At 42.1% G+C, this 24726-nt stretch overlaps 1 protein-coding gene across 3 annotated transcripts in view; it reads left to right on the top strand.

The window, feature by feature from the left end:
- Positions 1–6940: 6940 nt before the first annotated feature.
- Positions 6941–24726, top strand: part of mtmr4 (myotubularin related protein 4) — a 70125-nt gene continuing 52339 nt past the window's right edge. The window contains exons 1-2 of one of the 3 annotated variants that reach the window (XM_058382947.1): positions 6941–7009; positions 19587–19673. In XM_058382947.1, coding sequence (XP_058238930.1) covers positions 19629–19673 — 45 coding nt within the window. In that variant the 5' untranslated portion in view covers positions 6941–7009; positions 19587–19628. Of the gene's footprint in view, positions 7010–15357; positions 15504–17595; positions 17671–19586; positions 19674–24726 lie in introns of those variants that run through there. The other 2 variants (XM_058382948.1, XM_058382949.1) reach the window with 2 other exon arrangements.

Genomic DNA, 24726 nt, shown 5'->3' with positions numbered 1-24726 from the left:
AAATTAGTATAATCATATTTCTAAGATTATACTTTTCACTCAAGTCATTGTCAGTATTATAATTTATAATAAAAAGTGTATTAAATTACTGAAACCTTTTCAATAATGCCCTCAGATTTAACTAGCAGTCCACTACACCTGAGTCAAGACAGTGTCTTATCCTGCTTGAACAATAGAGGGAGCAATGTTACTAGCATGCATTTAGCACAGCAGAGCCATGTTTCTGGAAACTCCCTCCCTCCCTCTCTCTCTCTCTCTCTCTCTCTCTCAGCTAATCCAAGACCAGATTTTTCCTATGAGATCTGTATTGCACTAACAACACGGCAATAAATCATTGCTAATTTTCATACATTAGCATTCTCTTTATTTCTTTTTTATGCATTACCACAGCAGAAGTGACAAAAGCTTTATCGCCCCCGTTCTATTGTTTCTCACTAACTTCTCTTTTCCAACTAATCTGTCCTCACTGAGCCGTATAACAGCTTGGTGTGGCCACAGTTTTGGGAAGAGAAACAGGTTCAGCTGGAGGATTAGCTGAGAGCGGTGTCAACAGGTCCAACACAGCAATACACCTGTCCTTAAAGAGATATTTGGACAGGTATGGAGGTTGGAGTTCCTGGTATGCACTAATGTGATGGTAAAGAGTGAATTATAGGTAAGGACAATGGAGGCAGGTGAAAATGAAAGCCATTAAGGAGGACACTAATGACAGATAGACCTGTTTGTTTCTCAAGCCTATTACATTATTACATTCTTGACAAAAGCGAGCTTTTTCGACACATCAGTGCCAAGCATTTGCATTATTTTCACATTAGAGCTCACAATAGACACATCATGGTCTAAACCGCAGTCCACAAGATGAGGGTGATAAAAGCAAGAAACATCTTCACTGGAATATAAGAGAAAAATACATAAATAAGAATATAATTGTGATATATGCATCATTTATTAAAAGGCAAATCCTTTGCTGGTTGATTAAAGATACAATAGAGCAAGGCAACTGTTTTCTGTAGTACATTTTCTGCATGTCACTAAAGAAAAACATGGCAGTTTACGTTGCATTTTATTTCATGTTATGTGTTGTTTTGTTTACTAGTTTACTGAACAAATCTTCTCCATAATAAAGGGTCAAATATATATATATATATATATGTATAAAAAAACAGTTCACTTTTTGGTGTGGTCAGTTAACTCAGCACTATGGTACAGCCTGAAGAACTTGCAGTGGTTTGTTTATCTGTCTGCCTATCTGCCTGCCTGTCTGTCTGTCTATCTATCTATCTATCTATCTATCTATCTATCTATCTGTCTGTCTGTCTGTCTGTCTGTCTGTCTGTCTGTCTGTCTATCTATCTATCTGTCTGTCTGTCTGTCTGTCTGTCTATCTATCTATCTATCTATATGTCTGTCTGTCTGTCTGTCTGTCTGTCGATCTGCCTATCTGTCTGTCACTCTATCTGTATCTCTGTCTATCTATCTATCTATCTATCTATCTATCTATCTATCTATCTATCTATCTATCTATCTATCTATCTATCTATCTATCTGTCTGTCTGTCTGTCTGTCTGTCTATCTATCTGCCTATCTGTATCTCTGTCTATCTGTCTGCCTGTCTATCTATCTATGTAGCTATAGCAAGAAAGGGTTAGATGCCACAGTTTCTACACCACCATACAAGGCAGGCACTGCTGGGATATTAGGCAGCAGGTGAACATTTCGTCCTCAAAGTTGTCATGTTAGAAGCAGGAAAAATGGACAAGCATAAGGATTTGAGCAAGTTTGACAAAGGGCCAAATGGTGATGGCTAGACGACTGGATCGGAGTGTCTCCAAAACTGCAGCTCTTGTGGGGTGTTCCCGGTCTGCAGTGGTCAGTATCAATCAAAAGTGGTCCAAGGAAGGAACAATGGTGAACCAGCGACATTGTCATAGATGGCCAAGGCTCGTTGATGCACATGAGGAGTGAAGGCTGGCCCGTGTGATCCGATCCAACAGACGAGCTACTGTTGCTCAAACTGCTGAAGAACTTAATGCTGGTTCTGATAGAAAGGTGTCAGAATACACAGTGCAGCGCAGTTTGTTGCATTTTGGCAGCAAACGGGGGACCAACACAATATCAGGCAGGTGGTCATAATGTTATGTATGATCATTGTATATAGCAGACGAGACTACACTGATTGTAGAAATGACTTTTATAGCTGCTATAATGTAACAGGATAACAGGAACTTGTTTCATGGACTTTCCACCACATTATTCTTAACTAGACTGATGAAACACATGCTGTCCTTCTTTAATTAATACAACAACATAAGTGTTGGGGGAGCAGTTATAAGGAAGAAATCAACTTTGCCTTAAATGTCACTGAAAAAGTACCTTGGCTGGAAACTACCGAAAAAAAAGGAAATGGAATCTGTTTTGTCTCTTTGTGTGTGTGTGTGTGTGTGTGTGTGTGTGTTTTAACCTTCCCACCACTGGGTATGACCAATTAAAGGCCAGAATGCAAAAATAGCACTGAGTAATGCTGTAGCACTGCAAGCACACACACACACACACATTATCTGCTACACCTTTCATGAAGTTCATGTGTTGAGTCGACACACTGCTTGATGTTAGAATATGTGACTCTGAGCAAGATTCTTCCAACAGCAAACACTTTTTGCATGAAAGCGTGTGAGAGAGAGATAAGCATAGTAATCCCCTCTGTGGAGCCAACACCCACTAAAAACACATGCTCACCACTTAATAACCTCTCTCTTTAAGACCGTTTCTGTTTGTCTTATGTTAATAATTGCCCCAGATTGAGCTGTGTGGCAATCATTTCCCACTAAGGTCTGATTAAATGGAGCAGGTTTACACGTCCAATAAAATGATGAAATGTTCCTCGGCTGCTGCTTTGCTCAAATGAAGGACAATACAATGGAGATTACCTGATAATGAGCCTCTAATTGCTTTGGATGGAGAGGCTTTTGAAGTGATTATTGATGCAAGATGAAGATTTCAATAGCATGTCCCCTCCAAAAGTATTGGAACAGCCAGGCCAGACTAATAATGTTTGGGATTAAAAAGACGACACAATAGAACTGGATTTCAGCTTTCGTAACACTAAATGTTGCAATATATTTCCTCACTTAAATATTCGTTGGACTACCGCATCACATAGATGTAAATATTAGGAAACGACAACTAGAATTTTGACCCCTCATCTCATATTCATCGTTAGAGCTCAAAAAACAAATGTCTTGTGTCTAGCAAGAAGAAAATAATTGTCCTTGCCGTTCCGATACTGTGGGGACCGTGTGCGTAACAGGAATGGATAAATGAATATAAATTCCCCCTGAGACCATGCTGAATCATGATGGAAACGTAATTGTTCATGAATACAAAGCCTGCATTTCATATCACTGACACTGGAAAGATTACACAATGGACTGCTCTATAAAAATTAATCAGAGGTGATGAGGTTATCAAGTGACTCTGTCCCTAAAGTATGACCTTCCAAAAAAAAAAAACGTGAATAGTTTCCGATCTTCAGACTCAAGCTAATATGAAAAGCTTGAAGAGTATTTGAAGCATCCATTACTGAACCTTGAGGAAATAAATATGTTTTTAAACCTTGTGTATGATCCGAATGCCCGTGGAGCTTGCTAAATAACATAAGAACATTACTATCTTTCAAGTGTACAGTGCATTATTTTCTATCACTGACATTTAAAAGATTAGGAAAGAGGAAGTGGCCCTTTCCATGAGATAAGATAATCAGTTTCAAAAGCTATGCAGTAGACATTTGAGCTTGTCTAGCTGATGAGCTTACAAAAGGGTCCATTTTAACCTTTTCTTTTTCTTCTTTCGTTTTTTTAATATTAATAAAAACTTTGGGCTAAAGTTGATGTCATTGTCACTGATTAAAGTGGAAAAAATTGGGTCTCTCTTTTATTTTATTTGTCCTGAATGTCTACATTACTATGAAAATTAAATAGAAAGAAATCACTGCTCATGTTCTTGTAGATATACTATATTGCCAAAAGTTTTGAGACGCCTGCCTTTACATGCACAGGAATTTAATATCGAGTTGGCCCTCCCTTTGCAGCTATAACAGCTTCAACTCTTCTGGGAAGGCTTTCCACAAGGTTTAGGAGTGTGTTTATGGGATTTTTTTCACCCATTCCTCTAGATCATTTGTGAGGTCAGGCACTGATGTTGGACGAGAAGGTCTGACTCACAGTCTCCGCTCTAATTCATCCCAAAGGTGTTCTATCAGGTTGAGGTCAGGACTGAGGTGAAGTTCCTCCACACCAAACTCCCTCATCCATGTCTTTATGGACCTTGCTTTGTGCACTGGTGTCCAGTCATGTTGGAACAGGAACGGGTCATCCCCAAACTGTTCCCACAAAGTTGGGAGCATGAAATTGTCCAAAATGTCTTGGTATGAAGCTGAAGCATTACGAGTTCCTTTCACTGGAACTAAGAGGACGAGCCCAACCCCTGAAAAACAACACCTGAATTTACTGATTTAGGGGGTGCTTTGGTAATATAGTGTAACTGGAAGCAATAAGATAGATATAATTTGTCTAAGTAAGTAAATCGGATAAGTGGTACAGACAGTGGTACATAAATATTCATGTGATTTGTGATAAAGTTGCTACTTTAATATTATGCAAATTCTTTTTTTTTTTTTTTAATCACTGTTACTAAAAAGAGAGAAAAAGAGGAAGTGGCACTTTCCATGATGCGAAATAATCACAATAAACAGAAATGATCTTGTCTTTCTAGTGGCCTCATCTTTCTTATTTTCCACAAATGATCTTAGAATACTTCACACTAAACCGCACATCTCACATCCCACACACATTGAATGTGAAGATTTCATTGAATGTTGTGATTGACGCTGTGTTTCTGCACTTCAGTCCATCTACAGTGGATATGAAACGTCTACACACCCCTGTGAAGATTACAGGTTGTTGTGATGATACACCATGTCACCTCTTTTGCTAAAGCAACCAACAAAATACAAGTGAAAAACACATTTAAGGAAAGAAAACAGTAATGTTTAATAGCCTGGTTTAACCTTATAATACAACACTCAGTCTACTGTCTATATTATCTTATGCATTATCATATGTACTATCTAACAAAGGCCTTAAGGTTTTGTGCCAGCTGTACTGTATATAGAGCTATCCATGATTCCCTCTATCTTTACTAGAACCCCAGTCTCAGGTGAAAAGTAGCAGCCCTACTGCCATGGTTATGGTGATCACATATCTTACTTTTACCATGGTAGACTTTGTCACATACAAATTACTGCACAGTAAAATTCTTTCTTCCCATATCCCATCCTTGGTCAAAGTGCAGGGTCAGCCATGATGCAGTGCCCCTGGAGCAGTGGGGATTGGGAGCCTTGCTCAAGAGCCCAACAGTATTGTTGGTGTTTGGGGCTTGAACCCTAATCTTCTGATCAACAACCCAGAGCCTTAATCACTTGAGCTACCATCACCCCCTAATGAGACTGGCCTCATCAATCCATAATACATCTTCCCTTCTATCTACCCCTTTATCCCATAGCTTCAATACACCGACCAGGCATGACATTATGACCACTTTCCTAATATTGTGTTGGTCCCCCTTTTGCTGCCAAAACAGCCCTGATCCGTCATGCACTGTGTATTCTGTCACCTTTCTATCAGAACCAGCATTAACTTCTTCAGCAATTTGAGCAACAGTAGCTTGTCTTTTGGATCGAATCACACGGGCCAGCCTTCACTCCCATGAGCCTTGGCCACCCATGACCCTGTCTCCGGTTCACCACTGTTCCTTCCTTGGGCCACTTTTGATAGATACTGACCACTGCAGACCGGGAACACCCCACAAGAGCTGCAGTTTTGGAGATGCTCTGATCCAGTGGTCTAGCCATCACAATTTGGCCCTTCGTCAAACTAGCTCAAATCCTTACGCTTGTCTATTTTTTCTGCTTCTAAAACATCAACTTTGAGGACAAAATGTTCACCTGCTGCCTAATATATCCCACCCACTAACAGGTGCCATGATGAGGAGGTCATCAGTCTTATTCACTTCACCTCTCACTGCTCATAATGTTATAGCTGAAAAATGAGATCTTGGTGTCACATACAGAGAGTAACTAGTATTTGCCAGATTCCTGCAGCTCTTTTATTGTTGTCTCTCGGCAGCCTAGCTGATAATTTTTTTTTTTTGGAGGGACGTCCTGTTCTTGGGCATTACACTGTGATGTCCTATTTTCTTTCATGGCCTTATGTTATTCCATGGTACATCTGATGATTTGGAAATTCTTTTGTAATCACAGTGAGATACCACGTATGCTTTGTACATTCTTTGCAGAGCCGGAAAGCCAAAAGATGAAATAGAGAAGCAACTGATCTTCATCTGGGATTGAATGAATAATGAAAATTACTTTTGAACATGGGCTTGATTCATTGTGAGTAAAGTCACGTGCTCTGTTATAAAAAGGGTGTGGTCTTTTGTTTCTCCCATAAAAACCTGAATATTTCTGGCTAATATTAAAAGTTAAAAACCTTTAAATCTCAAAACAAACTTTAACTCTAACCAGTAAAAATATCTAGATATTTATTTACCCATCTATGTAACATAAATCATCTACACTGTCACTAATACGGTATAGCGATTAGCGCGGTGCCATCCCTTTAAATAAACACGCGCTGGGACACGTGACCCGATAGTGCCGCGCTGTGATTTTCCATTGGTCGGTTTTGTTCCCAGGCGCCTCGCTGTGATTGGCTGGTGCGTGGGTGTGTTCGCGCCTCGAGCTCCGGCATCAATGCAATCGCTTCGTCGTGAAAGCTGATTAGCTATGCGGCTAGAGCGCAACACGGTCACATGAGTGAGCCTCGCTTCGCCATTGGTCGAGCGCTGACGTGAGGTCCGCCCTGATTGGTTGACGCATGAGGTCATCGCGAGTGAATGCGGAAGTCGTGTGGGGCTATACTGAGTCACCGTTGGGTCAGCTGATTCTTTCTGAGTGAGTAACTCGTCTCGGCTAAATCTTATTTATTTTAAAATGCACCTTTCATGTATGGCGCATGTCTGCAGTCGAACCGTCTTCTCCCTGGGTAGAGATTTATTCTTTAGAGTGTGCGTTTTTGTGTCTGAATCTGACGGCTCTCTAATCGCATGCTATCACAGCCGAGTGAAAAGACTCCGCTGTGGTCATCGGTGTGTCCCTATGGGGGATGACCAAACCTCGCGTGCATGTAACTAGCCGGGGAGCTCGGGTGACTGAACTTTATCTCGCATCACATGAAACAGCTTGTGTTTGGCAGACGAGTGCAGCTGATTTTGTCACTCCATCAGCTCGATTGTGTCCCAGGGGCGTGGCCACAGGGGTTACACGGGGTGGCCGACAGGCAGCTGCCTCCTTATTACCCTAACTGAACTCTGATCTTTGACCAGATTATTATTACTCTCTATTTTTACTGTCTTGTGTAACTAGCTCAGGTGTTAAATCACCACTGTACAGCATGGTCAGCATGAACTACAGAGCCAACGAAATCGTGTCATCATGAAGTCATCATTCATTTATCACCAAGGAGCGAATATTATGTTCTTTACATCATCATGTGGTGCTACTCTTATAAATGTCCCACAAACCCTGTAGACAGATGTTTCCATGTTGTTGTTGTTTTTTAAATTGCAAATACAATTTAACAGCAAAGTTGATAGGTGGTGGTGGTAGCTCAAGTGGTTAAGGGTCTGGGTTGTTGACCGGAAGGTGGGTGTTCAACACCGCCAAGCTGCCACCACTGGGCCCTTGAGCAAGGCCCCCAACCCCACCTGCTCCAAGGGCGCTGCATCATGGCTGACCCTGCTCTCTGACCCCAACCCCAAAGGATGGGATATGCAAAGAAAGAATTTCACTGTGCAGTAATGTATATGTGACAAATAAAGACTACTTAACTGAAGTGATATGGAAACATGTTCCAGTGGATTAGTCAGGAATTAGAGAATAATGTTGTTCATCATCTCCAGGAAGTAATCAGGATTTTATTTTAGCTCCAGTTCCAATTAAAGGTGACATCAGCTAGCACAGCCCTACATTCACCACTGTGTGGGTTTCCTCCCACTTTTCAGTGGATGAATTGGCTACAGTAAATTGTCCCTAAGTGTGTGTGTGTGTACGTGTGTGTGTGTGTCATGATTAGCTATTCCTTCAGTAAATTAGGGACTCTCCCTTTAAATGAAAGGTTTGGTTTGAAAGGTTCATCAGGAATGAATAAGATTTAGTTTTGTGGTATAATTTTATGGCGATGGTGACGAATTTCAAAGAATTATTGAATAGGATTAAAGCTGTACAATAATTTTTTAAAAAGGGTTTAGCGATGTGCTGTAAGAGAGTAATCCAAGTAGTTTTGTCAAATTTGGTAACTGCATGAAATGTCTCATCCATTTGTTACTAGACTATATATTTTAAGTGGGACTTGTTGGTTTACTGCTGCTAGTTGTATTGGTTCTCTTTCTTTCTCTCTCTCTCTCTCTCTTTCTCTCTCTCTTTCTTTCCACTTCATCCCCTCATTTACTCTGCCAAAACAGCAGAACCCGCCAAGCTCCACTGCCTGTGCTGAAATATCTAATTGATGTGCCTTGATCATGTTACAGGTCAGGGCTCCACTTTAAATAGCCACATGACTCGTGCTGAATTTGGGCCTGCGTGCTCTGTCAGGGTATGTTTGTATCTCTCCATAGTAATAACATAGCTGCGTGCAGCAGTTCTCGTCTCCTGTGTGTGACTGATGTTTTTGGGGCCGGACTCAGAACTGACCTGTTGTTGGCTGTTTAGTTTGTTGCCCTTTCAGCAACCTGCTTAGTGAGAATAAAGTGTTTGTGCGGCAACAAAGTTAAAACGGCGTCTGGGATATGAAAGGCGATAGAAACACATTAGAAAGTCAAAAGATGTTTAGTAAGCAGCTTGAATGGGACATGAAGTGTGTGTGTGTGTGTATATGTGTCTGCAGACTCAGGGAAACGACGAGCAAAATGTGTTAGGAACCAAGTGATTGTTGCCAGCATTAGCAGTTACAACTGAGAGTTAAAGCGGAACTTGTGTGTTATTTTGCGTATTAGGTTGCTTTAACGGTGTTGTCCTTCCCACAGCGAAACACACACAGCGTCATTTGAGACCCAAACATCCAGAGACTCTTCTCAACCAAGTGATTTGTGTGGAGAGCTCGTATCAGTCGTGCTCATCGATGTTTTTGTGATGTAGTGATGCCATATCCGCCTAAGTGTATTATACCATTAGAAGAACTTGTAATAGATGTGCTTTGTTTCTTTTTCTTTTTTTTTAAACTACGCCAAATATCTTTTGACTGCTTTTAAGGGACAGAATGGTCATAATATAATGTATAGTATGGGTCGTGGTGAGATTTTGTCCTCAAAGTTGATGTGTTAGAAGCAGGAAAAATGGGCAAGTGTAAGGATTTGAGCGAGTTTGATGAAGGGCCAAATTGTGATGGCTAGACGACTGGATCAGAGCGTCTCCAAAACTGCGGCTTATGTGGAGTGTTCCTGGTCTGCAGTGGTCAGTATCTATCAAAAGTGGTCCAAGGAAGGAACAGTGGTGAACCGGTGACAGGGTCATGGACGGTCAAGGCTCATTGATGCACGTGGGGAGTGAAGGGTGGCCCGTGTGATCCGATCCAACAGACGAGCTACTGTTGCTCAAATTGCTGAAGAAGTTAATGCTGGTTCTGATAGAAAGGTGTCAGAATACACAGTGTATCGTAGTTTGTTGCTTATGGGGCTGTATAGCCACAGACCAGTCAGGGTGCCCATGCTGACCCCTGTGTACCGCCAAAAGCACCAACAATGGGCACGTGAGCATTAGAACTGGACCACGGAGCAATGGAAGAAGGTGGTCTGGTCTGATGAATCACGTTTTCTTTTACATCACATGGATGGCCGGGTGCGTGTGCGTCGCTTGCCTGGGGAACACATGGCACCAGGATGCACTATCGGAAGAAGGCAAGGCAGCGTCATGCTTTGGGCAATGTTCTACTGAGAAACCTTGGGTCATGCCATCCATGTGGATGTTACTTTGACCACCTACCTAAACCCGGCCACTCCTCCTAGTTTGCCCATGTAAATAAAATTAAGAAACCAAGCTTTAAAAAATGGATAGAAATAATCAGAAATAGGAAGAGGTAATAGAATGTCTCGTGCAATATGTTACATGTAGTAACAGTTTGGAATGTGTATTTAACGTACAGGTAAGTTATATGTAGACACAGTAAAATATTCAGAAGTAAATGAAACTTGTTGAGCGACAAATGTTGTTGTTGTTGTTGTTGTTTATAATTTCAAATCAGCGCTCTACTATCTACAAAACCATCAGCCTATTTCATCCAGATCACGGATAAATGATTTTCTTGACCTTTTAACCTTCTTTGGCTGTCTTCCTGCAAAGAACAGGTTGTGTAAGATGGACAAACACGACGGTTAAAAAAAACAGGCAGTCTAAAGATGTCTAAAACTTTGCGAGCTAAGTGTGATTTTTTTCTCACAGAGGACTTTGATCCGGTCCGCTGGACATCTACGTGCGAGACAGACATACGCCGTTTTATCTGGGTTTGTGATCAGAACATCTGCGACGGTCCTGCGCCATATTCGGCAAAAAAATAAATAAATCTTTAAATGCTGTTTTTTCACATTTTGAGGGTGAATGGACTTTGCTAGCATTTTGCTAGATATTTCTAAGATCAGCTCTCTTAACTCAGTGTTTTATTTTGTGTTCCTTTTTGTAAAATGTTTACCCTTTCTTATATCATGTAACAGCCAACAATGACGGAGGGCGAAGGCTCATACATAAGTGACTAGAGATACTTCGTTTTCGATCAGAAATGTGGGCGTGACAACGTTTTATAACATCATGACCACCTGTCTAATATTGGTGTTGGTCTACCTTTTGCTGCCAAAACAGCCCTGACCCGCCATGCACTGTGTATTCTGACACCGTTCTATCAGAACCAGCATTAACTTCTTCAGCAGTTTGAGCAACAGTAGCTCGTCTGTTGGATCGGATCACACGGACCAGCCTTCACTCCCCACGTGCATCAGTGAGCCTTGGCCGTCCACGCCGGTTCACCCCTGTTCCTTCATTTTGATAGATACTGACCACTGCAGACCGGGAAAACTCCACAAGAGCTGCAGTTTTGGAGATGCTCCGATCCGGTCATCTAGCCATCACAATTTGGTCCTTCATCAAACTCGCTAAAATCCAGAAATTGTCAAGTTTAATGCTAGTTACGCCACCTGATGATAAACGTTGTTACTATAGCAACCGGTAGAAGACGATACATCGTACTGTGTATCTATAAACACAGCTTATTACTGGGCAGAATAACACACTCCGACTAAAGCACAATCTGTCCCTTTTCACATGCTGTACATAAACTCACAGATGCTCACGACTGGCTAGTGCCATGTGATTGACGGGAGAGAAAGCATGCCATCCCTCCCACTCAGGAAGCGCCGCCAATTTTCCTGGCTTGTTTCTCAGGAACTGGAAGTTTTTGCGTCGCTGAGACTTGTGAAATATAAAAATAAACAAACAAATAACTGTATCGAAAAGCAGCAAGTATAAACTGGCTTGTATTGTGTAAAGTAACAGATACTGAAAACAGTCATTTGAGTGATTGAATTTTTTTTTTTTTTTTTTTTTACCATTTAGAACATTACTACTGTTGGCACCGTTTCCAGGAATAGTGTTGTGCAGACAGCCTCCTCGGCTTTGCTTAAATTTCTATCGAGAATCATCCTCCGAGGAAGGAGAAACGAGTTGGAGCAAGCAGATTATATCTGTGGCCTAGAAAGGCTTGCCAGCTTTCCTTGGAAATGCTATCCTGCACACATGCACAAATGACTTTATGACTTTATGACTTTATAAACCTGTACAGATGCAAAAATGCACCCAGCGTCCAGTCAGACGCCGTCCCTCCTGCTGCACATGTAACCAAAAATCTGCTCTGGGGTGGTGGCATCTGTCTCCTAACCCTGTTCTACAGTAGCACTGCATAGTTGGAATACTTCAGCCCCAGTGCGCTGGAGGGTTTAGAAGGTGAGGAGGTCTCTTCCTGCATATTTCTGGCATGATAAGCCACACCATTGCTTATGTAATAGATGCACTTTGGCATTGAATTGGGGCTCGAACTTTGAAACCTTACCTGCTCTATGAAACGGAGAAGGACCCAGTGTTTGGTAAACAGTTATAAATGAACTAGTTTCAGGTCATCAGAATTGAAATGCACCTTTTATACGGTAGGGAAGTGTCCCAGTCATCAAGTTCACTTTTCGAAAGTGTTCATGATCTCGAACTACAGCTTGGAGCATTTATCGCCACAGATGTGTGGAAGGGTTTAAGCATGCTAAGCGTTTCTGTTGACGCTAAAAGCAAACGCCCGCGTAGCTGCGGTAAAACAGCTGGATCTTGTATTTGGCATTAGTTGGGTTGTTTGTTCTCACTTGTATACATTCTGTAAATCATGGCACATCTGGTTGAATTCTTACATCCACAGACACAGTGCACACTTTAGGGAGTTCAGCTGATTTGTTTGCCCCGGACTATAAGTTGTAATTAAAATAAGTTGTTATAACTTGATTAATAGGGACTTTAAAGTGTTGATATGGCTCTGTAAACAACCGATTTTAAAGTTTTGTATCATTTCAGATTGGTTCAGATGTTCAGATTTGTACAAACGTTCTTTTCCTTTGGTTTTTACCAAATAAAAAATGGGCATTGAATTATTTTTTAAGTTCGCTTATACACATACAGTGGAATTCTTTTCAGTCGTGATCTGGTGTCTATTGAGCAGAAAAGGGTTGAGGGGCTTACTCAAGGGCCCGACTGTGGAGCTTGGAGGTTCTGGGGCTTGAACCCTGATCCTTTGGTCAGAGCCTTAATTGTTGAGGTCCCAACTGCACCAGAAATAAAGAGTAAGATGGGGGAATACCGTTACATACTGAAGTATTTTCCTGGCCTCCTGGTGGTCCCCCACACTCTCATTGTCGCAGGTTCAATTCCCGGGCTGGGTGCTAACCTAGCCACTGAAGAGTTATCTCTCAGTTACCGGTCCCAAGTCCGGATTATATGGGAGGGTTGCATCAAGAAGGGCATCCGGCGTAAAACCTCAGCCAAATTGAAACATGTGGTCCAAGTGATCCGCTCTGGTGACCCAGAACAGGGAGCAGCCGAAAGAACAACAACAACAACAACAACTGAAGTACTTTCCTCATTTTGTTATACTATTTGACTCCCTACCGTTTTAATCAGGGGAAACAGTAATGTGCCTTTTCCATTTGTAAATAGTTGAGTCAGAAACTGCTGCTTTCCTCTCAAGATCTCTGTATAGAACTTCGATCAATACTCTAATTGCAGTTACTAATTGAAAGTGTGTGTGTGTGTGTGGATATGCATGCTTGTCTGTGTATTTTGTACTTCACATGAGTAAGAGGTGGAGTAAACCAAGTGTTGCTGCGTCAGGAGCTCTTGTGGTCAGTTTTGTTGTTTGTACAATACAGGGTGCAGTCAGCTGAGGATGTGCATGCACAAACCTGCCTTGCACTGTAGAGGGTGTGACTGAGGGAATGTGAACCTGAGCCAGTGTGAATTGAGAACACAACCTATAGAAAAAAAACAACTTTTCATAAGGGTGCAAGGTGTATGCAGTGCAGCACTGTGCAGGCGTATATAGCGAATGGGTTGTGGTAGCGGTGGTGGTGGTGGCGGCGGCTTGTACTTCTGCTTTCTGCAGATCCCTTGCCTCATTCGAGACAAAAGCTATGAAATGTGAAGCTCCACCCACTTGGCTGAAACCGAGTCTGGATGTAGTTAATGTTAACCGGCTCAGTTGGGTGTTTCATGTGCAAACAATGCAGTAATTTGATCAAACTTGGTTTGAAGTGCTGCACCAAGTTGCATGCAAATATTTTACCAGGTATGTGCTATAGCATTATCATAAACCACTTCTCCTGATTAAAGGTGGACAAATCAGTAACCCTAGCTCCTGGGACAAGAGGATTGTGCTTGGGTTATTTAGTTTTTCTTCTTCTTCTTTCGGCTTTTTCCTTCAGGGGTCGCCACAGCGAATCATCTCTCTCCACCTATCCCTATCTTCTGCATCCTCAACACTTACACCCACTAGCTTCATATCCTCATTTATTCCATCCATATACCTCCTCTTTGGCCTTCCTCTTTGCCTCCTGCCTGGCAGCTCCATGTCCAACATTCTCCTACCAATATACTCACTCTCCCTCCTCTGGACATGTCCAAACCATCTTAATCTGGTCTCCCTAACTTTGTCCCCCCAAACGTCCAACATGAGCCGGCCCTCTGATGTACTCGTTCCTAATCCTGTCCAGCCGCCCCGCTCCCAAAGACAACCTCAACATCTTCAGCTCTGCTACCTCCAGCTCTGACTCCTGTCTCTTCCTCAGTGACACTGTCTCTAAAACCATACAGCATGGCCAATGGTCTCATCACTCGTCTTCTACACCTTCCCCTTGATATTTTTCTATCACAGTTGCAAAACAAAAGCATTGAAGTGATCATAACGTGACCTTTTGAAAATCAGGTACATGCAGGTATGTGGAAAATCTGACCGAGCTACGCATCATAACGTGCAATACTAAGCTGGCATGCTAGCACAACCTTGCAAAAACAAACAACCTTTGCTAATTTTTGTTAAAGGTGCAAAGATGATACCCAGAGGCACGTCTGATTCGTTAGATAATGAGTCCTAATGACGCTCCATTCTTGATCAAGTGATTTTTCTGCAAGGTTCTTTACAAGAAATATTTAGGTTATGGCTAGCTTTAACATATTTGCATGAAAATTGGTGGTAGAAAGACATATCTGGGAAGGTGGTCCATCTCTCCTAATGGATCAATTTGTGATGTAGGACAACATTTTGGATTTGTGTTTGACTTTATACATGCGAGTTCACGGTGATGAAGATTGAAACTTGTTTTTTTTTTTTTGTAAGAGTTGATGGTGGGCTCACATCAATAGGTGGTGCTGTGGCAGTAATTCCAGTGTTAAATGCTTGGATCTGATTTCTGTTTTTATTTTTATTTTCCTACCTTATGTGTATGAACACATTTTGTGTGTGTGTGTCCTCAGGGGAGGGGTGGGCTCAGCCTTTGTTATCGTAACCTTGAAAAAGTCTAGACTTGTTTTAAAGCATTTGAAGCATGTTTCATTTCATGTAGTGAGGGCAGCAGAAACATGGTGAGAGGCTGGTGGTGAGGAGCCGAGGGTGGAAAAAGAAATAAACAAAGAACAAGCTTGAGAGAGAGAGAGAGAGAGAGAGAGGGTGTGTGTGATCGTCAGTGGGAGTGGACAGTGGACGAGTGAGCTCACTGGCTCTCTGGAAGCCGAGTACTAGAGCAAGTGTAGAGTTTGCTCCTTGCTTTTCTTTGGTAATCTCTTCTGTGGCAATTGAACTACATACACTGCTGAACGGGTAAGAGATTAGCGTTAGTACTGTTGTTCGTTGGACTAAGTGGGTATGTGTATGCGATAAACGTGAAACGAATTTTCAACCAGAATAGTAGTTTGTGTGTGGTCGGAGGGGGCGTGTCAGTCCGGGAGGTTTGTGTGTGTGTGTGTGTGTGTGAGCTTTATGGCAGACGTAGAGCTTTAGACACCTAGGCTCCCTCCACGGTTTACTACCTTGTATTAATACATGTTTATATTTTTATATTTAAATCTTTACCTCTTGGCTTTTGGAGTAAGTGGTGTTCGTTTCGGGTTACAGACTTTTCTCTACCTTAATTCGGGACAAACAAAATGAATGATGAGCTTTCAGATGACAAATATTCTCGAGCCAAGTACAAATACTCCAACCCTTATTTATTATGGTGTTATGACATGCTAGTATATCGTGGATAGCTGCTTGTTGACTTATTTGGGCGGTTAAATACTGAGAATCCTGCACTGTATACTTGTGGTTTACTTGCAAGTATTTTTGAACTGATCATTCGAGTATTAAGACGTGTGACAATTTGGAATTTGGCCCACATTGTGCACTATGCTGCCGATCAGCATATTTCATGGCAGGGGGTGTCAACTGCAAACTGACCCGGTACAATATTTAGCAGACTGAGACCGAAACTATTTGGGAGGATCGACAGAGTGGATCGATTTATTGGGGGGAAAAAAAAGAAACCATTGTGACTTCTGTAGCAGATCCTCTTCACATGTCGATTATTTAGCTGAAAATATTAATTCAGAAAGGCAAAGCTTCATTATTTTGTACTAGGTGATGGAGGGATTACGATTTCTGGTTGTGACCACGTATCTGACCCTGCGTCCATCCAAGATTCTCCATAGCATGAGATCTCAAGAACAACCGGTTGAATGTTTTTGATTCCATGGAAGGGGACGTCGACCCGGTAAAATATTTAGAAGACTGAAACTGAGTATTTGTGGGAGATCGACAGAGTGGATCGACTTAAAAACCCCCATGAACCATTGCGACTCCTGTAGCAGATCCTCTTCCTGCGTCCATCCATGAACTCTCCATAGTGTGATATCTCAAGAACAACCGGCTGAATGTTTGTAGGATTAATATGAAATTATGATTATATGCACCTAAAAAAAGGAATGAATTTGGAATTATTCCAAAAAAGGGTCTAGATCACAGCCAGGTCAAATGAATGAAATTGGTTTTCTTCGATATCCTCCTTCCCGTCTGAAGGATACGTTTGTGTCTTGCAAAGACGCATCTTCATTAACACTATTGGTGTCGTCTTCGACTTTTTATATTTTATTTTCGTGTCCCATGGAGTGTTTTAGAAAAAAGCTGACAATCAATATATAAATCTGACACGAAAATATTTAGACTAAGAATCAAAAGGTTGCTAATGTCATCATTCAGTGGTTAGATGCAGACCTTTGGAAGGAAGGAAATTTATGGTGCATTTTGGGGGGGGGGTATAAGGGTAGGGCTACTGCTCTGGTCAGGAAAGGACCAGGTTTTCATTTCCTTTCGCATTGTTTGAAGGGCCGCTAGCTTTGAAACAGTGTGTGAAAGCTTCCCAACTTTATTCCCCTGAGAACAGTTGACATGGTGGACCAATTGATTGGCACCTAAACTAATCTACTTGATCATGAATGAGCTAATCAATAAGCACAGTGTCCTAACTACAGCTTTGTGAAAATGCCGAGGCTGCAAACTACCCCCATGGGGGTGGTGCAGGAACCCTATTGTTGCCTCTAAGAGCCTTCCTCATGATGTGAGGATAGAGAGCTGCACCCTGAGGCAGAGGCAGTACAGCGCGCGCAGGGGATCGTCACGTACTCCATGCAGCCCAACCCCCCACTTCTGGAAAGCCAAAATTTTTCACTGAACGCGGCTTTTAGTGAGCGTCTGTGTTTAGGAAATCATTCGCGATATGTTAACATTCACAAAATGATGGCGTTTCTGAATTTGTTGGGTTTTTGACAAGCATAACCACGGAATTATATTTATTTTATTTTATTTAAAAAAAAAAAACAACGTCTTGACCCTTTTGGCTTTCCGCAGCGGATGAGGCGTGCACGTGCTTGGTGTACGTCTAAATACTCAGACAGCGGTCTCGCGCTGAGTGGAAGCTCGAGGGATATTTTGTCGATGTTTTGTGAAACAGGTATTTGTTTGTTTTTGTTTTTGTTTTTGTTTTAAACGCATTCACTGTGTTGTTGTTGTTGGTTTAACGGATATTTTTGTTTAAGTGAAGCTTGCCTATGGTGGTTGCACACCCTTAGTGTTTGTGTGGTCGCGTGAGCTTACAGTGTGTCCGCACGTGAGCTTTAAAGTATTTGGACTTATTTGAAGCACTTGTGTTTAAAGTTAGTTTCATACATGATGTGTCCTTCGTTTTGTTTTGTTTTGTTTTGTTTTGTTTTGTTTTGTTTTGTTTTGTTTTGTTTTGTTTGAGAAGGTTCGGGAAATCCTCCCATTTTCTGTGCAATGTTTTGGTTTTAATCTGTTCACTAATGGACTCTTGAACTGACTCCAGATCAGTTTTTCTTTAGAACGCAGGCTTGCCTTAGATCAAAAACAAACAAACAAACAAACAAACAAACCAAAACAGTGAAGCTCTAAACCAGATCTGTAATTGTGCAGTGTTTTCCTGTAACTGCCTCATCATGAAGCCTGGGCTCTTGTAGAGTTTTCACTTTCCCTTTCTTGTAAATCAGAGTCCATTTAAAGCTGTTTTGATCAAGGTGGTCTGGAGCAGGTATTGCCAAGTGCAGATCTGAGCCCATGACACACACACACACACACACACACACACACACTTGTACATGTTGACAAACTGTTGTCTGCATGCTTGAAGTAGATCACACACTAGAGGTAATTGCACAACTTCAGTCTTCTGCACCTGCTCAGGTGGGTCCGGTGTTTATAATCAACAGCATCCACTATACCACATACAAGAGTGACATCAAACTGTCATCTGTCTAGACAGGAACATCTTTCAGGAATTGGAAGTCTCTCACTGTCTCTCTCTCTCTCTCTCTCTCTCTCTGTCTCTCACTCTGTGTCTCTCTGTCTTTCTCTCTCTCTCTCTCTCTGTCTCTCTCACTCTGTGTCTCTCTCTGTCTTTCTCTCTGTCTCTCTCTCTCTCACGCTGTCACTCTGTCTCTCACACTCTCTCTCTCTCTCTCTCTCTCTCTCTCTCTCTCTCTCTCTCTCTCCCTCTTTCTCACTGTCTCTCTCTCTCTCTCTCTCTCTCTCTCTCTCTCTCCCTCCCTCTTTCTCACTCTCTCACACTCTGTCTCTCTCACTCTCTCACTCTCTCTCTCTCTCTCTCTCTCTCTCCCTCTTTCTCACTGTCTCTCTCACACTCTATCTATCTATCTATCTATCTATCTATCTATCTATCTATCTATCTATCTATCTATCTATCTATCTGTCTGTCTTTCTCCTTCTCCCTCTTTCTCACTTTCTCCCTCTTTCTCTGTCTGTCTCTCTCTCACACACACACACACACACACACACACATGAACAGCACAAACCAGTTAAACTGTTTTTTTAATGTTTTGTATAATTTGAACTCATTTTCCTAGTTCCATCAATAATTACACTTGGATTCAAATTTGCGCTAAACCTTTATACTTCGGAGTGCATTTACACTGAGCGGTCAGCCTTTACACTGCTTTTTACAACAGGACAAGACGACAAAATTACTATCTTCTAAAAATACTAAACGTGGATGGATAATATAACCACAGATATTGATCAGTCTGTCAGAAACACAGTGTGTTGGGAGAGGGGACATTTGCCAAAGTTACTGAATGTAGTTTGTTCATTTATTTGTGGCTTGGCGAGGCTCGTGTCATCTGGATTTACTCATCCCATCCCTGGGATTTATTGGTTATATTTTTAAAAGAAAAATATTTGTCTATAAATAACATGAAACTAAAGTGCTTTAGTTTTAGTCTTCAGCTCTAATCCGGTTGTTTGTTCTAAAGCAAAACCATATTAATGAGGAAAGCCTGTCTGTCTGTCTCTGTGTGTGTGTTGTCTGTGACTGATTTGTGTTTGCTGTTTCAACAGGAGCCCACATCGGACCACAGGAGGAGAAAGCCGGAGCACTGGATGAGCCAGAGTCGAGACCCGCTTAACACATCCATAGACAACATGGTAGGTGTGTGTGTGTGTTGGGGTGGCGGAGTGGAGGGGGGGGGGCATTCCAGCCGGTTCCCGCATCCACCATCTCTCGTCATGTGTGCTGATGGACGTTGTTATTGTACCCAGAGCTGTTATTGTTCTCGTGCATGCTCACAGAATATACATTTCTAGTAAAACACGTGGCGTCCTAGTAGCTTCAAGGCCGATTATAGCTAATCACGCTGACTATTCACACGTCTGCGAAACCTTGTCTAAAATGCAGTGGGGGTTTTATTTTTCTTTCCTACTTGCGTGCAAGAAGCTTAAAATCTACAGATAGCCATGAAAATCGCTCCCTCACTCTTTAAACACTGCTGCTGGTTATGATTTCGTAGTTGTTTTTAATGGTGGTGTTACAGGAGAAGTTCACTTCCAGAACAAAAACCGACAAATAATGTACCCATCCAAAACGTTCATGGCTTTCTTTCTTCAGTCGTAAGGAAATGATGCTTTTTGAGGAACATATTGCAGGATTTTTCTCCATATAGTGGACTTCAATGGTGGCCGCGAGCCTCGAAGCGCTCTAAACGATCCCAGCCAAAGAAGAAGGGTCTTATCTAGCCAATCGATCGGTCATTTTCTTAGAAAAAAATATACATTTTAACCACAAAAGCTTGTCTAGCATTAGCTCTGGGATGCGCGTCCGTGATGCTACGTACTACGTGGTCACGGCGTAATGTAGGCTTAGCTACAGACCCAGTGTTTACAATGTGAACGCGCCAAAGACCGAGAAAGTCAAACGCTCTTTACTAACAAAAAACGGTACATATAACTTTGTGTCATTCCACACGCAGCAACTTCGGAGCGGTCCTCCTTCCCCACACTGGGTCTGTAGCTCCGCCTACGTCACGCGTGACCTTCTGACGTGATTGTGTAGTACGTAGCATCCCAGAGCTAGTGCTAGACGAGCTTTTGTGGTTAAAAAGTATACAATTTTTTTTATTTTTTCTAAGAAAATGGCCGATCGTTTGGTTAGATAAGAGCCTTCTTCCTAGGCTGGGATCGTTTAGAGCGCTTCGAAGCTCGCGGCCACCACTGAAATCCACAATATGGCGAAAACGTTTTCCTTAAAAAACGTCATTTCTTTACGACTGAAGAAAGACAGACACGGACAAGGGGGCGAGGAAATTATTTCTCCTTTAAGTGTTTATACAGACATGTGTGTGTGAATGGGTATTAAAGTGGCTGTCGCTTATGAGACACAAGAGCTGTGGATTTCCCCTACACCCAGACGTGTGACTCTGAAGTCCTCTTTAGTCCATTCGGTTTAAAGAAAGCGTCTAGCCTGTTTCAGTTCAAGAGAAAGTATATTTGTTTGTCTTGATTTTAGGTCTCAGCCATGCCTTTCTCTTGGAGTATCTGTGTGAAGTGAATGCCCGTAAGCAGTGATTGAAATGCTCGGTGTATCATGTGACACCGGCTCAGATTATCTCACTTAAATTACACAAGTAAACAAACCTGCCTTTTGCTTTTTTGTTTTTTCTTTCTGCGTTGAGATTTCTGCCCACCGTTTCCTGGTCAAAGCGCAAGTGAAACTGTGAAGCTGCATTTGGGGTCATGTGAGTGTGTGTGTGTGTGTGTGTGTAATAGCTAGATTCCTGCCTGTATATTTTGATTCTTCCTTCCTGCCACATCATGTCTTGTGACTCGAACTGAGACAGATTCAGTTCACATCACATGGGGTATGTAATATACGAGCCCAGATTTCAATTCTGAACCTCATCAAGACTATGAGAAGAATCCGAATAAAAATTTTCGGTCACTGTGTACTTCCTGTTACAACCTGGATGTCCTGTTTTTTGTTTTTTGTTTTTTTCTACACAGTTTTTATCACTGAACTGACCTTCAATCTGGTCGGCTCTCACGGTTCCCTTTCTTTCGGATAGTTTCGAGGGGCTTATAAAAGGTAGCAGATGTTTAGGAAGCTTTTTCTTTAAAATGTGTACAATGAGAGGAAAAGCAATCAAGCGACTCCTCCTCTTCCTCCCCCCCGTCTCTCTGCTACTGTGTGCTAATGTTTAGATAACAGTTTGCACTTTCGTTTTCGCTCACGTAAATGCGATCAATGTGACTTTTAATAATAATAATGCTTCATTATTTTATTTTATTTTTACACTTATGTTTCTTTATTTAACCCCCCCCCTTTTCTTTTGCTGTTTTGAATCATTTCGTGTGTCTGTTCTTGATAAGTGACATTGTTTGGGATGTGACCCGGTGTTGCAGCAACCTGGACAGGAAGAAGTGGGTGGCAGATAAAATGAAAATCTCTGGTTTCTCTTCTGCATGTCCCGTTATTTATCTTGTGGGTGGGATATATTAGGCAGCAAGTGAACATTTTGTCCTCAAAGTTGATGTGTTAGAAGCAGGAAAAATGGACAAGCGTAAGGATTTGAGTGAGTTTGATGAAGGGCCAAATTGTGATGGCTAGACGACTGGATCAGAACATCTCCAAAACTGCAGCTCTTGTGGGGTGTTCCCGGTCTGCAGTGGTCAGTATCTATCAAAAGTGGTCCAAGGAAGGAACAGTGGTGAACTGGCAACAGGGTCGTGGACGGTCAAGGCTCATTGATGCACGTGGGGAGTGAAGGCTGGCCCATGTGGTCCGATCCAACAGGCGAGCTACTGTTGCTCAAACTGTTGAAGAAGTTAATGCTGGTTCTGATAGAAAGGTGTCAGAATACACAGTGCATGGCGGGTCTGGGCTGTTTTGGCAGCAAAAAGGGCACCAACACAATATTAGGCAGGTGGTCATAATGTTATGCCTGATCAGAGTACTGTATGTGTGTATATATATATATATATATGTCTCTCTCTTTCTGTATAATATAATATATAGGGGTATGCATGTGCAGGTCAGATAGAACAGTCTTGTTTCATGCTGTGTTTTTTTTTTTTTTATTATTACTTACACTTGTGGTCATCAAACTATTAATTAGAATTCAGCAGCCGATTATAACAACCTCTTACAATCCTGTAGTTCACGGAATTGAACCTCAACACTGAATCTGTAAAGTTTATGCCTCCTTGGCTGCTCAAATTTCTTTCGCTGCACAGATTTCACTTTCATAAACATGACCGCTGATCCTTTTGTAATATGATTGATAATCAAGTGCTGGTGTTTAAGTATCAGTAGGTGAGTTTGACAGTACAGAACAGAAGTGTGTGTGGACTTTAGTGTAACCACCAGAGCAGCTGCTGGCCTTTGACGAGCAAAACAGTTCTCACACGAATAAGCGTCGTATTGTTTATGAAGCCGAGCGAGCTCCCAGAGCGATCTTTAAACACTTCAGTAAACAAAAGCAGCCTCCTACAGATCAAAGCTAATTACCCAGGTACAACTCGTACCGTATGCGGGCTTCTTGTACATGTCCTCATAAACCGCATGCTCCTGAAGCAGTGTGCCGTGAAGAGGGGTGGGGGGTGGATTAGCTTTCAGCCCAGGCGAGATGAGCACATCTGGAATAAACTATATTGATATCGTAACAGATGTGGACCGGTCAGTAGCTTCGGCACCTGTGATAAGCAGCTTTAATCACAGGCTGTTTGTTTATCATTCCTAGTTTTACACTGGACAAGTAGACTTAAGACTTTTCTCAGTCCTCAAAAGTATTGAGCGTGGAGTGTTCTAGTGAGATGGACGTGGTGTATGCTGATCGGACAGCTGACAGTTCACCACTGTTCCTTCCTTGGACCACTTTTGATAGATACTGACCACTGCAGACCGGGAACACCCCACAAGAGCTGCAGTTTTGGAGATGCTCTGATCCAGTGGTCTAGCCATCACAATTTGGTCCTTCATCAAACTCGCTCAAATCCTTACGCTTGTCCATTTTTTCCTGCTTCTAACATCAACTTTGAGGACAAAATGTTCACTTGCTGCCTAATATATCCCACCCACTAACAGGTGCCATGATGAGGAGGTCATCAGTGTTATCCACCTACCTAATATTGTGTTGGTCCCCCTTTCACTACCAAAACACAATAAACTGCGGTGCACTGTGTATTCTGGCACCTTTCTATCAGAACCAGCATTAACTACTTCAACAATTTGAGCAACAGTAGCTGGTCATAATGCTATGCCTGGTCGGTGTAAATGTAAACAGGAACATTCTTCGTAATCTTCATACATTTTATTCACCCATTGATCGCTCTCAGGTTCAATCTGATTAATGACCCCAGAACTGCGAGCTCTGAACATTTCCAGCTCAAGAAGAAAGAGTAATAATTATTGTAATTATTGTTGTTAAAGTTATTTGGTAAAATTAGCCAATTAGAGGAGGAAAAAAAAACAAACAGAATCAGGTTGCGAACGGTAGCTCAGGTTTAAAGGGTTTCTTTACCATTTACGGCATTTGTGCAAGGGTCACTGCTTAACAGACATCCTGCAGATTATTTGTGTAAGTAAGAAATAAAACCAGATCAGTTGTTGCAGCTTTAACTGGCAGTCTGGTGGAATTCTGAAAGAAATGATGTGTTGATAAAGTTTGGGGGTTTCTGTAGTGATGCTTCCTGCTCATTCAGGTGCGTTCACATGCTGGCTGCTCAAACATCTTCATGTGCTTTTATAGACAGCAGGAAATTTTCCTCCGTGCCAAATTTGCAGGAAATTCTCAGTAATGCACTTAATAATTAGTTCACGTTTCTGCTGTTCTTCAGTTCAGATGTTTTTCTGGAGAAAAAGTTCCCCTATAAAACACACACACACACACACACACACTGTCTCTCTCCCTCTCTCTCTCACACACACACACGCTGTCTCTCTCCCTCTCTCTCTCACTCACACACACGCTGTCTCTCTCCCTCTCTCTCTCTCACACACACACGCTGTCTCTCTCCCTCTCTCTCTCACACACACACACGCTGTCTCTCTCCCTCTCTCTCTCACACACACACACGCTGTCTCTCTCCCTCTCTCTCTCACACACACACACGCTGTCTCTCTCCCTCTCTCTCTCACACACACACACGCTGTCTCTCTCCCTCTCTCTCTCTCTCACTCACACACACGCTGTCTCTCTCCCTCTCT

Source organism: Hemibagrus wyckioides, linkage group LG28 (assembly GCF_019097595.1).
Source record: "Hemibagrus wyckioides isolate EC202008001 linkage group LG28, SWU_Hwy_1.0, whole genome shotgun sequence".
In the NCBI taxonomy this organism is placed as follows: Eukaryota; Metazoa; Chordata; class Actinopteri; order Siluriformes; family Bagridae; genus Hemibagrus; species Hemibagrus wyckioides.
The sequence above is the reverse complement of the archived record's forward strand: the minus strand, read 5'-3'. Positions and strand labels throughout refer to the sequence as shown.